Source organism: Lepisma saccharinum, chromosome 1 (genome assembly GCF_977018435.1).
Source record: "Lepisma saccharinum chromosome 1, izLepSacc3.1, whole genome shotgun sequence".
Taxonomy (NCBI): Eukaryota; Metazoa; Arthropoda; class Insecta; order Zygentoma; family Lepismatidae; genus Lepisma; species Lepisma saccharinum.
In genome coordinates, this window is record NC_139229.1 from 89,265,431 (window position 1) to 89,281,435 (window position 16,005).

Here is a 16,005-nt window from a genome sequence, read left to right on the forward strand (position 1 = left end):
TTTATGGTTATTTCATCCTCAGCGAATAATGCCATGTCATCAGCAAATCTTATGCAGTTTATTGTTCTTCCTCCCAATTTGACACCTCCTGTTCCCTGGAAACAATTTTTCACTATATCTTCTAAATAGATATTAAACAAAGTAGGCGATAGGCAGCATCCTTGTCGTACTCCTCTTCCAATTTCACAGCCTTCTGTCATTTCGTCTCCTGTTCTCACTTTAACTCGTTGATTCATGTATAAGTTGCTTAGAAGTCTCCTCTCTTTCCAATCTACACCAATTTTCTTCAGAATTTCTGAAAGTTTAACCCAATTCACTCTATCAAAGGCTTTCTCCAGGTCTACAAATACTACAAACACCTCCTTTCCTTTCTCTAAATATATTTCCCCAATGGTCCTCAGTAAACCAATTGCATCCCTTGTACCTCTTCCTTTCCTGAAACCAAACTGTTCTTCCTCTAACTCGCCACTGACCTTCGAGTATAGCCGTCTGTTCAGAATTCTTAGAAGAATTTTTGCCGAGTGAGATATCAAGCTGATTGTCCTGTACTCAGAACATTTTCTGCCATTGCTTTTCTTCTGCAGAGGTACCGAAACAGTCTCCGTGAAATCTTGTGGCCAATCCCCTTTCTCATAGATTTCATTGCATAAGTGCAGTATTTCTCTTTTTCCATCTCCCAGGCATTTGATAAGTTCAACAGGAATTTCATCAGTGCCCGTTGCTTTCCCATTCCTCATTTCTTTGAGTGCTTGCTCAAATTCTTCATTCAGGATATAGTATCCTTTCTCATCATCAGGCACGTCGTCTTCATTTTCTACATTCAGACTGTCTGGGCGATTCTCTTTCTGGTAAAGCTCTTCAACGTACTTTCCCCACACATTCGATATACCTTTTTTGTCTGTGATTTCACATCCTTCCTCGTCTTCTATCATCCACATTGTTTTCCATTTCTTCTTTTGGAAGCCCAAGCAGTTTACTTCACGATACATCAAGTCATACCTTTCTTTTTTTTTTTTTTTCCAGTTCTTCAATTTCTTCACATTTTTGTTTCATCCATTGTTCTCTTGCCCTGTCAGTTTCTCTTCTTAGCTGGTTATTCAGTATCCTGTAATTATGTCTTCCCTCTTCTGTATCTACTTTGTAGGAGTTTAATGCGTGTTATAAAATTATGAGCGCAATGTACGCACACTGGCCTCAACAAGTAGTCCTTTTCTCTCCCCCTCCCGAACCGAGCCCTGGCTTAATGAAAAACCATGGTTATCTCAAGGCAGCGAACACTGATTGGAGCAACGGACGCAGGTTCTTATCGCACTACTGTAAGGTGCACGTTCTTGAGGCGATCACGCCTGGATATCGAGAGCAAATGAAAGAGGAAGCTTTCTTCTCTTCTTTTTTCCCTTACATCCGATACGCTTGCTTTACTTGAGAGCGATACCGATGCCCGCGCCGTGATATGAAATTATTTGGTATATGAATGCGTGAGCGTGGTGTGTTGTGTGCGCGCGAGGGGGTTGGGGTAGGGGGCAGAGAGACACGCACGTGATCATCGAAATGTAAGACACGCATGCCAAACTTTTGACCCACACTGCAGACTTACGTGGAGGAGTTGTAAGCAGAGCAAGGACCCGGATTCGCTTCTCGGCCGCCTGGGAATGGGTGTTCTTTAGGAGAGTCCCCTCATCAATTTCACCATATCGTCACACATCGTCATCTTCGTGATTAGGCAAAGTTGCAGAAAAGCGAAGAAAACAAACAAAAGCAATCAATCAATCAGTCTTAATCCCCACCGACCCTTTTCCCACAAGTAACACCAAAAAGGTCTCGACATGGACCCCCACCCTCCGGATATTCTTAAATATAACTAAGGTCTTCTAATGATTGTTAACATATTTTTTTTAAAAAATAGAAAAAGAAAGCACGAATCGTTTCCCGATTACGTGCGTTTCATGACGAAAAATGTATAAAAAGTTTATCAAGCAATTAACATGCAGGCCTCCCCGATTTTGTAGTGGTAATATCGTCCCTTGCAAACGAGGAGTTCAGTTTCGATAACCGGTGGAGGCACATAGAGATTCGGGTCCCACTTTAACCCGTAGGTCCAGCCCCGATTAGTCTGTTAGCATAAGAAGTAGATTTAAACAACATCCAAACAAATGAATTTAGCTGCTGTAATTGTTAATATTAATTAATACGTGGCTAAATTTGCAATCATTAAGAACATTTCTAAATTTCATATGTAACGATAATAATGGAAAATAATGCAACCCAACATAAATAACTATTTTTTATTTCTTATTTTTATTTAGTGTAAATTAACTAAATCAATCAGTCAATACCTTCTTATATATTCTGAAGAAAAAAAGAAGAGAGCTTAAAATTTCCAACAGTCCTCCTTCGTGGCCGTGCTGTCTAAGGCGCTGTGCATTGAACTCCGACTGCATGGGTTCGAGTCCGCCTGGGTTCAGTCTCGGCGTTCTCGGCCTGTGTATAGGACCGGTGGCAACCCACCATCGTGAGGAAATTGGGGAGCTACAAGTAAGTAGCGTAACCCGGTCACGGAAATCTCTTATAACGGCTGAGGATTCGACTTGCTGACCCCACGTCACCCCATTACCGGTTGAAGATTTCCACTCCTCTAGGTAGAATTGTGGGAGGAAAACTGGCAGTCGGGATATAGACCAAGGCCAAGGCCCTTCCAGGGCTGTAGAGCCATGGATTATGTTAAAATTTCTGATGTGGTCAATTTAGTGGATAAAAGGTAATTAAGTATTAATATTTCATGCTGGGCTAGAGCCCATCCATGCCCTCCTAGTGGTGACGCCCATGCACAGACAAGTTTTCACCAGCTAACCCAGTTCCAACAGTTGAGTTCATTTGACATATTCGCTACAAGCAAGGCGTTAAATTATGATTATAGGGCCAAGAAATGAAAACACTGAATGCGCATAACTTTGCGCGATTGCCTCTTGGGAAAGGACTTTTTTCAAGCAACTGTAATTTATTTTTCACACTATTGGCAACACTGATGAAGCGAGCGGCAACTATTTCATTTAAGTTTCGTTGTACACAGTGGTGAGATTTTAATTTTAAGTGTTTCTACAGTTCCTAAAAAGGACGTAGAAGTTGTTTCTTCTTCGTCGTTGTAGTACATTTCGGTAAGAATTTAAAATATAGAGATATTGTGTAATTTGTTTACTAGTTGTTATACTCGCTAAATATAACCTTGAAAAGATTTTATTCTAAATATAGTGATGTGATACACCATTGGAAAGCTTATTTCATGTCCTTTCAAACAGGACTACAACCACCTCTGTACGTCAATTAGGGTAAGAGCAATTATCCATGAAAGTCTTGGGCGCGGACTAAAAATCAACAATTTTTTGGTATTTTCAAGACCCCAAAACTCCATAAGTACGCCACACAGGAAGCTACAATTTCTCAGGATTTCATATCTTCATGAAGACTACCAAATAGTAGAGTGTCAGAAAATTCTGAGATGGTCAGGTTGTGGACTTTGTTGATTTGACATGGAATGACCCTATTCTTAATAGTTTGTCTGCTTGACTAACCTTGCATTAATGTGAACAGCACACCCTTCCCCACCCTTTCAAACTGATTCAAAAGGCATAAGAAGTTGTGTTTCATTTCAACCCAATTGCCGCGATCAGCCACGTAGGTAGAAAAACTAATAACCATTACTAAAAGTCAATCAAACGAAATGATCCCCCATTTTTGTGTGAAGATATATAGAATTGGTAGCTAATCAAAGAAAGTTTGTCCCCCCCAAAAATTACCCCATGACACACATTCATTGCTTTTCTGTGCCAGTAATTGCATAAGGTAGTTCAGTGATGGCCCAAAATAATCTGCATCGAGAGGAGAGAGGCTATTAGGTTTAATAAAAATAATACTGATCACAATTTTCATGGTTCCGTGTGAATGATTTAACTTACGAATCGGTGATAAGTGAAGTAATGCAAAAATTAAATTAGCGTATTATATAGGGAATAACATTTCTGAGTATATTCTAATGTCCGTAGCTGAATAAATACTCACTTCCTCACTATAAAATGTTCATGTTGCGTTAAAGAATTTTTGTAAGAAAATCAGAGCTTCAGTAATTGAAACAAAATGTCATACATACTTAAAAATCTATTCCTTAAGAACATGTAGGATACAAGAGAAATTCATAAAAATGGCCAGGACAATTTGCTAAGCAATACTTGTGCATCCCATTCTACAATCAGCTTCCCACAATAAATAAATATGCTGTTCTGTGCAAGGACAGTAGCTTTATGAAGATGAATTTGATGATACCCTTGAGTCTCTGTACCCCCTCAAGAAAGTGAAATATTTTTTGCATGGTTTATGGTGATTATGTTTATGAATATTTTCAGTTGTGTTTAGCTTGTAGAAATGTGTCATTGTGAAGTAAAATGTCTGTTATGCTATTATGTTACCTTACCGTGAAGCAGAACAACCCAAAGCCTTTTGGGCAAGTAATATAGCACCCAAAACAACATTCCACAATTGGAGCAATCATTTACGTCATTAGGTTAGGGACTGATAGCAGTTTTAGACATTTTCTTTTGTAATTTGAGTCTGCATACAAACAGTTTTCACTTTTAAACAGTTGCGAGAGCACTCCAAAATGGCAGGTTTTTATTTGGTCAGTGTCAGATATCTCCTTTATTATGCTGGAATGAATTTTATATCAAGTAAAACATCAAAATAAGTTGAATAATAAAAAAATCAATGTAATTCTCGATGTTGTACAATGGGTCAATAATCTATATTTGTAGTTAAAATAATATTATACCATAATCTAAAGTTATCTCATGCTTAAATTGTTAATCATGATAAACATTATTTCCAGTTGTTTCCTCTTTTTTTCCAGAAATAATTAACCATGAATAAGGAGCGCCCGAGAGCTGCAAACCAGAGTATGCAAGGAAGGTATGTAGTTTTGAGAGGTGTTATAATAAAAGTTGACGTGAATTAATAACTTTCAATTGTTTATTCCCAAGAGGGATCTGTGTGGTATCTAGTGGGTTGACACTGCTTAGCTACAGCTTTGATATGTATGTACCAAAATATATTTGTTGTTTCCAGTGACGTGCGGTGACATCGACACTTGGGGTAGCAATCAGTGGAGTGCCAAAGGAGGGTTGGTGGTGTCATACCCCCCCCCCCCCCCCTTTAGGACAAGTATAGCTAAATATAAAGAGCTTGACTTGCAACAATATGTAGTATTGAAGATTGATCATAATCGTCACAACCTCATCATCAAAATTATGGATAAAGCGAGATATGAGAATACACAAACTTTAGGTATATGCTTAGGTATCCTGAAAATCTCACATTGTAGTCAAAGAATTTGGTTAGTCGATATGTGTATAGCACGAAGACGATAATACAAGCGACAAATCAAATTATATTGTGAGACTACATCGATCTGTACTTTCTAGTATGTTCATGGACGTATCCAGAGATTTTTCCAGGGAAACAAACTTTCTCCGGCGGGGGAAAACAACATTAAGATATTTTTTAATATTTACAAATTTGAAAATGTATATTTTATTCAGGCAGATGAACAACTACAATTTTAATGTTTGAGCAATATCGCTGAACCAATATTAAAACGTTTGCCATCACAAAATTTTGGACAATTTTTGGGGAGAGGGTGCTAACGCACCTCGTTGTCCTCTCTGGATGCGCCCGTAATTATGTTCTTCGTCTCAAATAAACAACGAAAAATAAAATAGATATAACAACATCAAATCCATTCAAAACATACAGTCACGGACATTTCTGGAATGTAACGATTACATTGAGAGTTAATGGGGTTCTTACAGCCCAGAAGTGTCTGTGACTGTACAACATAGAATGCAAGACAAATCCAAAGACTTACCTATTTGTACGTGAAGTCCATTCGACGCTCTGCTGTAGCGAAGTGGTCAATTACAGACTCAAAAAATGTATCTTGTTCCTTTAGTTCACTCAGCAGTCTTGATTCAATTGGTGTAAGCGCAAGATTAGAAAGACGAATTTGTCCGCATCTGTTTCTGGCGTAGTTCTTAATCCTTTTCATTGCTGAAAACGATCGTTCCACAGTGGCTGTCGTTACCGGTATCGTAGAGATCAAGGAGGCTAGTATGAGAAGCTGTGGCATTGCCAACAGGCGTTGCGCTCAGATAAAGTAGCAGCTGGTGAGGAGATTTGTCTGCAAATTCAGCAGAATAGGCTACGACCAACTCATTCTTCAACAGAACTTCATCAAAGAAACGACCGTAACTTGCAATTAGGTTCTTGAAGTGTTCCGAAGGAAATTGATGTTTATGTGTCTGAAATTTGGATGCGTCCAAAAGACTCAAAAATGAAATGCTATCGTAGTCCTGAAATCTGGTCTGAATCTGTTGCTGTATATTATCTAATATTTCAATGAACAAATGCTTGAAATTTAACTTCGGATCTAACGAAGCATCGGAACTACGTGGTGGCCCCACATCAGTGACAATTTCATCATAAATTTCATCAAAATAATTTATTAGAGACTGAATCGCCATTAAAGTTTCCGACACCTTATGTCTGCAGTACACAATATCCAAAGCTTGCTTCCGAAGATAGGAAAAGAGAACATCTGTGTGCATGAATATTCGGTGGAAAACAGCAAGAAGGAAACAAAATTTAAAATTTTCCATGTTTGCTAAGTGACCCTCTACAGATTCCAAAAAATCTCTTTCAAGTTCATTGTTGTGGTCGATCATGACACAAAACACTTCGCGTAGGCTTTCTTTCTTTTCGTGCACAGTGTTTACCAGACGCGATGAATAGTTCCACTTGGTTGGACAGACGCTTGGGAGACGCCGTTTCAGGAACTTCTAAATATTTTGCACGTTTTGGCGACCGAGAAAAAAATGCTGCCAATCCACCTAAGGTGGCAAAAAAAAATACGACATTCTGAAATATTTGACGCACTTTGTGACAGTACTAGATTTAAAACGTGTGCGTAGCAATGAACAAAAACCGCTCCAGGAAAGGATTCCTTGACGATTGCTTGTACTCCATTCAGGCTCGAAGCCATTACAGGAGCTCCATCGTAAGTTTGTGCTATAACTTTGTCGCAACAGCCCATATTTATTACATTTGCGACAATGACTTCAGCAACAGCTTGGGCTCTTTTGTTAGCACTAACGTCACAAAAACCAACAAATCTCTCAACCACGTGGCCATCTTTAATGTACCGATATACCTTTGACAACTGAGATTATTCGTGACATCGGTTGTCTCATCAGCCATGATTGCAACAAATTTCGATGATGTAATTTCATTCTGAATTTTGCTGTAAAGAGCACATCCAATAGATTCAATCAAGTCATTTTGGATTCTGTTCGAAACACCCTTGAAAACTGTTGCACTTTGAAGATGATTTTTTAGTAAAGTGTCATATTGGGCGGTGTAATTAAGAAGTTCTACGTAGTTGCCCCGATTCACTGGATTTTCTGTTTCATCGTCACCACGAAATGCGAGTTCTTGTTGGCCTAAAAAGCAAGCTGCGTTTATCAGGCGTTTCAAAAGTTCCCTGTTTGTTTTTACGGTTTCATTATGCAGCAACCTCTCCTTTCTAACCTGCTCACTAAGTTGAGTCTCGATTCTCACATTGCCAAACGTAGATAAGGCAAGAGACGCTTTAATATGTGTTAGGGATGTTTCGTGAACTTTTACAGCCTTGGTAAACCCCCTAAATTACAGAAACCTAATTTTGTCCAAGACGAATTTCTGTCCGTGCTGAAAAGTAGGCAATTCCAGCAATACAGTTTCTTATTTGTTGTACTACCTGTCAACCAGTAAGTCTTATGGTAATTAGACGGTAAGAAATGGTGCGTGTAATTCTTCTTCTGTTGCGATATTTGAAGAGGTGGAGTTGGTCGACCTTTCTTGATCAGTGCCGCCTTTTCTTCAAATGCCCTGCAAGCAAATGGTCTCTGAAGAATGTTGGCCACAAGATCTTGATTTTCTTCGGACATTTGATTTGTTACACACAAACGCACACGCAGGCACACACACTACACACGCACAACGACACAACGAACTTTTCTTTGCTTAAAAACGCACTATGAAAACCTTCACGAATCGCAATAGCACTCACGTCTACACTCACAGCTCGGAACGGAAGCAACTATTTTAAATAACCCCTAACCCTATTTTCACCAAGGGTCACGAGACATCGTTGCCAATATTTGTCTGATTTCAGTTCTTCTATCCCACTGAAACACGAGAGAAATATGAATATTTTTAAAATCCAATTCAAGTATTGGCGCAACAAAATTTTCGAATAACATACGTTTATTTTACTGGATTGCTAGATGCATTGCGCAGAATTGTATTATGCAAGTTTATACACTATCCGGACGGTGATTCCATAAATTCTGTAGTTTTGCAAAAAGTCTAATAGTTGGCAACCTTTTTTTTATGATACTTGTAAACTGTGGCATCTCTCGCCTCTCTTGTCCAGTGATATCTCCGAGGGACACTTGTTTCTTGGCAGGAAACGAGGAGAAGGGGAGGGGAGTGGTTGCTACCGCTTCGGTGTCTATGCAGCTAGGAAAACAAGGGTCCCTTGAGACCTAATGCCAACCAAGGGCCTTTTTTTAAAAAATCAAGAAAAAAGTGCGAGGAGAGAGGGGGGTATCGCGTAGACAACGCATCGAATCCCATTGCGCATTTTTCTGAAACCGGATCCAATACGTATTCTTAAGTAGCTCTCACACACTTTGGGGTCCCCATTAGGAACCGAACCTATTACAGATGACAACAAAGACGATTTGATTTGACTACGAAGATAGACATACGGGTTCGAATCCCGGCCCGGGCATTGGTGTTCTTTGTGTGTGTCCCTTCATCAATTTTATCGTATCATCTTCGCGATTACCCAAAAGTGGCAGACAAGTGAAATAGAATAAAGCATATCAAGCAATCAATCAACGATTTGATTTTTGTTGTTTGGCGTAGCCTTTTTGCCACATTTGGTTAATCTCGGGGTAGAGGATGGGCGATGGTATGATGACATTGATGAAGGGATACTCACAAAGAACACGCATACCCAGGTCGGGGTTTGAAACCAGGACCCCTGGTGTCGTAGTGCGCTGTGATAACCACTTCCCCAGGGAGGTTGGCCAAACAAAAGAAACTGGAGGAAAGCTCTAACTAATCGGATACGGTTGTATCGGAAAAGCAAACTGCACTTTTCCGCTGTTGTATTTTTCAAATGGATTTTTTAAACACAATATTTGCATTTGATTCGTGTTTTTTGAAATAATGTTTATTTCTTGATTTCCCTAATTTCACAATCGCAAGATCTCGTTACTGAAAGATCCAGGCTCGAAGCCTGGCCTGTGCATCAGTGTTTCTTGTAACCACTCTTCACCCGTTTAATTTAATCAACGTTCATCGTCATAGCAAAGATTAGGTGATGAAAGAACAACGCTAAATAACAAAAATACAAATTATTTCCTTCCAGTGCATTTGCAAGGCACTACGAAATCAGGAGTCAAGAGCTCTCTATTTATGAATGTCCCTCATGACTTCCAAAAGCTCATTAGCTACTTAGCTACTGTGTCGTCAGGAAACAAGTGAAGAAGCAGAGGGAACTGTAATCGAGACGGCTCCTGTAGCGGTACGTTGCCAATGAGCATTGCAGGATTCTCTTCACTGAAAAAAGATTGATCACCACTGAATAAAGTTTTAACCGCCAAAATAAAAGGGTATATGCTTCAAACTCTCAAGAAGTTTGTGAGGGAGTTCCCAAAAATCAGAGATGCCACCAGCCCTCCTCGGTCATGGTTTGGTGGGTGGTGAACTATGAGAGTTCCACCAGGCCTCATTTTTGAGAAAAGGGCTTAAAAGCTATGCGAAAGTGTACGTGGAAAGTGTCCTGGACCCTCTCGTAACACTGTTGAACCAAACAATGTTTCTCAATGAATAATGGATGTTCAAGAAATAATCTGGCCCAGCTCATAAGGCAAGGATAACGCAATGGTGACTGGAGGCCAGTGTACTAGATTTCATCTCCACTTTTGATTGGCCATCTGATAGCCATGATCTCAGTACCTTGGACTACAAAGTGTGCCCAGAGCTAAAGGGGACTGTCTGCAAGAAGAGGCACCCTATAATTGAAAGTTAAAAGCCTCCTTGATAGCAGCAGGGGCGGACTTTCCCATCAAGATTATCCTTGCTGCAATAGATGCCTGGCCAGGGAGACTTTGAGTTTGTGTGAGTGCGAAAAGTGTACATTTTGAAAACTGATTGGTGCTATTTTTGTGTAATATACAGGGTGTATCAAAAAGAATCATCCGATTTAAAAATGCTATATTTAGGAAACCAATGGACATAGAACCTTGCAGTAAGTTGTAGAATACATGCTGGAATATAAAGTTTTGCTTGCAATAAGGTTTACTTTGTTGCAGGTAGGTGCCACTGGTTCAGCTCACTCTTTAGTCCGCGTCAGGATGGCAACCCAGCAACCAGCAGCATTCTGCGTACAACGTCGAATACTGTGAGCAGTAGGTGGTGCAGCACCGTATTTACGACGAACTTCACGCTACACAACTGTAACGGACCACATTTGTTGAAGTGGAGAACGCAGAAAGCTTTCGGTTGTTGGGATGCCATCTTGAAGTGGACTAAAGAGTAAGGAGCACCAGGCGCCCGTTCCGAAAGTCGCACGAGTTGAACGCGTTAAACGAGTTATGGTAAATGGCCGTCCCATAAGTGCTCTCGTGCATTTCGTTATGCTGTCCCAAAAGTCGCTTTCCGTGCTTCTCGTGCAAGAACGAGAATCACCAAACGCACGGGCCAGAAGACTGGTTTGTTCGGTGAGAATAGTCTGCTGCGTGCAGGCAACGCGCGTGCATGATGGCTTTAAACTGCATATGAAGCAACATGCGTAAACGAGTGTGCCTCAACTGTTCTTACAATGTGATTAAGATTAGTAACAGTGTCAGCAGTAGAGTTTATTTCTGCCATAAGGACATGCCTTCCGCTCGACGCCACGAGGACGCTGCGCCTGCCCTTTCGTCTAGAGCGTTCCATAAGTCTGTAAAATAACTCGTTTCACCAGGTTGACGAGCCAAGTTACTCTCGTTAAATTCGTTTCGTTAAGACTTTCGGAACGTACCTACCTGCAACAACGTAAAACGTATTGTAAGTGAAACTTTATATTCCAACATGTATTTTACAACTTACTGCAAGGTTTTATGTCCATTGGTTTCCTAAATATAGAACTTTTAAATCGGATGATTCTTTTTGATACACGGTGTATAAGTGTAACATACTAAAAGAATATTTAAAACCATCTGAAACCATATTCAATTTATTCACAAAATAGTGTGTAACAGTATTTATGGCCAGACTAGGTACTGCCACCTGTTAGCACCAGTGATCTGAAACATAATGTAATCACATGCTACTTGTTTTTCACTAAATTTCCTTTGCCATTAACTGCAAAAGCATTGACATTTGATAAACAAAATCCTAACTACAAAACATATGGAGCCTCCCCTGTGGCAGAGTGGTTAGCACATTGCACTACAATGCCAGGGGTCCTGGGTTCGAATCCCGGCATGGGTATGGATGTTTGTGAGTGACCATTCATCAACATGTTTCTGTACACCGTAAAAGCAGACCTTTTGTTTAGTTTGGTAGCACTTTGTGACCCCATTCACTAAATTTATAAATTTGTATTTCAGCTCTCTTGGCTCAAGGAAGACGAAAGTTAAGGTGGTTCAGTCAAGATACAGAGATGCAGCAAATCAGAGTAGAATTAAGTATGTGGAAAATTTTATTTGAATCTTAATAAATGCATATTTAGACATTTACTTTTTTCATAAGTAGTGCATGGAGATTACAAAAATTTTAACAAAATGACAGAATTTTGCACTAAATTATCAGATACTTATAGATGTATCGGATCGGTAAAATAGTCAATTGTTCATTATTACTGAAAAGTATTGTTAACTATGGAGATATGAGTGGCAAGGTTTACAGATACATTTCAACACATGGAACATTATACTGCTTACTATAGAAAGAAGAAAGAGCCATATCCATTCTTTCAGACCATGAAATATTTAGTCATGCTATTGAATAACTTGTTTTAATCTTTGTTGTCCTAAATATTTCTGAAGAAAGTCTTTTGTGTTTTTTGGATGTCGGTGATGGTTCTTCATTAGTACATAATCTTCAATCAGTGTTATTGATTGCCTAATATTTTTTTTTCTCGTAATCAGAATAATCTCTTATTTTCATGTAATCTATGTTAACATAATGACAGGGATGAAACCAACAACTGACGCATAACTTATTACGTTCCAGTGCACTAACCACTAGACTCCCTTCCCTACTCCTTTCCTCATTTAATCTAAAAACAAGAGACAGGGTGCTCTAAATGGTGGCAAATGTCCAATAAAATTTATATGCTAAAAGTTCCTTTGCCAACATGTAGCATATTTTTAAGTTCCCGAGTTAAAGAAAAGTTTTATGTACTATCAGTTGTTGACTCTCTGCTCTATGTAGCCCTAATGTATAAATAGTTATACATTTGAATGTGACTTTTACTTAATTGATTCAGACAAAAAAGAATGGTAATTCAGTTGATATTAGTCTTCCGCAGGCAGCCTTTGGTGTGGTATGTTCTTGTCTTCTCCATATTTTGTGTTTTAGATTCGTGGTAGAAACTTTAATGTTGCTATGATAATCTGGATATAGAAGGTTGTTTGAAATATTACACACACACACACACACACACACACATGATAATATTTTTATAATATTTATTGAAACATAAGATAACCACTGCAACTTGTTTCTCAATAAATTTTCCATACATGTAAAGTTAAATTTAAGGATCAAGCATGGTCACGCATGTCAGCAGTAGATGTAATTTTTGCTTATTTCTAAATATGAAGTGTTTTGATGGGCTAAAACAGGAATTGCAAACAATTGGTTGCAAGCTATGGTGCCTTGTGAAATGGCCTGGATTTATATGTGTGCAGGTCTGGGGCTAGAAACAGCATGAGGCCACCAATATTTAGTTTCAGTATTACATTTGACCCAAAGTTGCGGTAGCTCAGTTGGTACCACGTGGAAGACCCAGGTTCAACTGGGGCAGGTGATCTGGACCCGGAAATTTTCCAGTCATTTTGCTGTTTCTGTGAGATTCTGAGGCCCACTCTGCCTTGTAAATGGGTACCTGGGGGGCTAAGGGCAGCCAGGCATGATGCTGATCACATCATCCCAACTATGACAGAGATGAAGAATATGTGGAGCTCTACACCTCCACATCACCTCTTCTGCCTCCATGGCATGTGTGCACACACTCAGGGGTACCTTTACCTTACCTATTACATTTGGGCCAAGTTATATCAGATCTTGCTAACACATTTCAAGTATCAATTTTTTTCATTTTGTTTCCCTTTCCAAGGCAATTTTTCCAGGTTCTTTGGTCTAAACTCATTTTGTCAATACATATAAGAATAGCATATGCTCAAGTTCACGTTTCAGAAAGAGTATGTGCAGTTGGGAGAAAATTGTCAGGAATCATCAAAGCACACCCTACATTTTCTATACTTATATACCTTTTTATCAGACAAGCCATGTTATGTTAAAACATGAAGAATCAGTAAGTGCTGCAAAGTTGTTTTTTAAGGTTGTGTGTTATAGGAAGTTTACCATGTTTCTCTGCAACAGTATCAATTTTCTCAGGACATTACAATGTAACAGGAGTGAGTGAAAGTCCATAAATGCAATAAAACATCTAATCTGTTCTAAATTTGCACATTTCATCTTATTTGAATAAATACGGAGAAAACTAGTACTCACTTTTGTCCGCAAAGCTGTTTTTTCTTCTTTTTCGATTAATTTTCGTGGCCACTACCACCATCCTTGTTGGAACTTGCTGTACTGTTGCTTGGCATGCGTCTGGGTTTGTGTCGTCTGCTATTTCCGGGCGATAACTGTTGTAGTAGGGGAATCCAAGTATGGTGCACTTGCCCGCTCTCGATGTTTAGCTCGTGCGGGAAGTGCATTATGGCGTACGTTTCCTTGATTTTGTGAGAACTAGTTTTCTCCATATTTATATACTACCGCGTGTCTCTATCCCAATTATGAATTATTTGAATATTTGTTGACATAGCTAAATGTTGTGTTACATAAGTACAGGATTTCTAATAATGATTTGATGAGGTTTACATGGTAAGTTGTTGAAAGTTGTTTTGTTATGTCCAGTGATTCAAACAGTTCCCACAGTAAGCAAACATATGATTTAGGAACTAAAGCAAATTCTGAATTAACTAAAACACACCAAAACAAATTCTGCATTATGGGTATTCCACAAAAATGGCCGTACTCCACGTAAATAACAAAATGAATTAATATGGAAATTATTATTGTTTCAATTGCATTAAGGTTTTAATGTTTGTGAATGCATGCAATTTTTGCATTTCACCACTGGCATCTGCAGCCTATATGCTTCACAGACAAATGAAGTCAAAATTTGCTACATTTTTAAAGCTTCACTCCCGTAACGTGCTTTCATTAATGCTTTTCATGCATTCAGCCTATGCCATCATACTCAAGTTTTTTTCCACTTGTTAGCGGACACCACAATGTACTTCAAAATTCTATGAAATCAGTTCATTGTGAATATTTTAATTCAGTATCCTGTCTAGAACCTTAAATTTTGTGTGTAAAATGTTGCACACGTAACGCTAGAATGCTTCGTTAACTGAAAAACATTCTGGACACAGCATTTATATGCTAGGTGCTTTCTGTATACTCACCACTGACAACACGACACGGATGTTATTGAAACTCACTGTTTCATCTGATTTTGGTTTACCTGATTTTATTTCCTCCACACTACCCATCTCCCGTAACTGCGAACTATCAATGGAGATTGCCGGCCTCCGTGGCAGGGTGGTCACCAGACCGCACCACAAAGCCGGAAGTCCTGGGTTTGAATCCCAGCTTGGTCAAAAACTGGCAGAAATGTGAAGTAAAATAAACCAAATCAATCGAGAATGTTCTTGAGCAGTGAATCCTTTTATACTGCCATCTAAATTGCCTTTGCGCCAGAATCACAGATTTGTGTTCCCTCACCCAAGGGTCACAAACATCTTTCTCTTGTACGTTCAAATTCACACTGTAAGTACCTCCATGATATTGCACAATACAGAATACAGTTGTTCTGCTTTATTTCAATTCCCATCTCGTGACACTGCCTGCAGACTGTGCATTGCATGCTCAGAAGCTGTTCGAGTTGCTGAACCTAATAAATCACCTTTCAATGTATACCATCAGTGTGGTATTTAAAAAATTTCCAGGGGTAGATTTTACTGACTGTAGAGACGGCATGAGAGAATGCTTATAGGATATAGTAATAATTTTTAATTGTAAATGGGGTCACTTCACACTTCGTTTTATGTCACTCAACCTTAAAAACATAGAGTTTTGAATAAAACCCATTTTTAATAATTTCTGAAAAATTACCAATTTAAATTTGTATCTTTACAGAAAGAAAAGGCCAAGTCCACTTTATGATCAGAACAGCTAAATTGGGACTGATCTTACAGTTTTCAAGGTGGTATTTTGACACCCACCCCCAGAATCTAGCTTAGGAACTAACTTTTGGGGATCTGAATTGAATTTAGGCATAACTTTTTTTTTGGGGGGGGGAGGAATGGGGAGTTTTAAACCCCATAAAATAGAGCCCAAGACTATTTTGCTTTGGTTACATTTGCGAAATCATAAAAATTACTCAATAACTTGCTTCTCTGGTCCCACAAGCTTAACACAAGTTCCATTAGCTTGTTAATTCTGAAAATTTGTTGGGTGCGCAAGTACCCCCGCCAAGTTATGCCTAATTAGTCTGGGACTCCTTGAATGCAAGACAATAGCGATTACTACACTACTGTATATCTAACGCCCATCGTTGTGTACATAATTTCA

General features: G+C 39.1%; 1 protein-coding gene across 2 annotated transcripts in view; it reads left to right on the forward strand.

The window, feature by feature from the left end:
• Window positions 1–3,014: 3,014 nt before the first annotated feature.
• LOC145984212 (uncharacterized) overlaps window positions 3,015–16,005 on the forward strand; it is a 47,590-nt gene continuing 34,599 nt past the window's right edge. The window contains exons 1-3 of one of the 2 annotated variants that reach the window (XM_083117761.1): window positions 3,015–3,072; window positions 4,898–4,956; window positions 11,748–11,825. In XM_083117761.1, coding sequence (XP_082973887.1) covers window positions 4,910–4,956; window positions 11,748–11,825 — 125 coding nt within the window. In that variant the 5' untranslated portion in view covers window positions 3,015–3,072; window positions 4,898–4,909. Of the gene's footprint in view, window positions 3,156–4,897; window positions 4,957–11,747; window positions 11,826–16,005 lie in introns of both variants that reach the window. The other variant, XM_083117750.1, reaches the window with a different exon arrangement.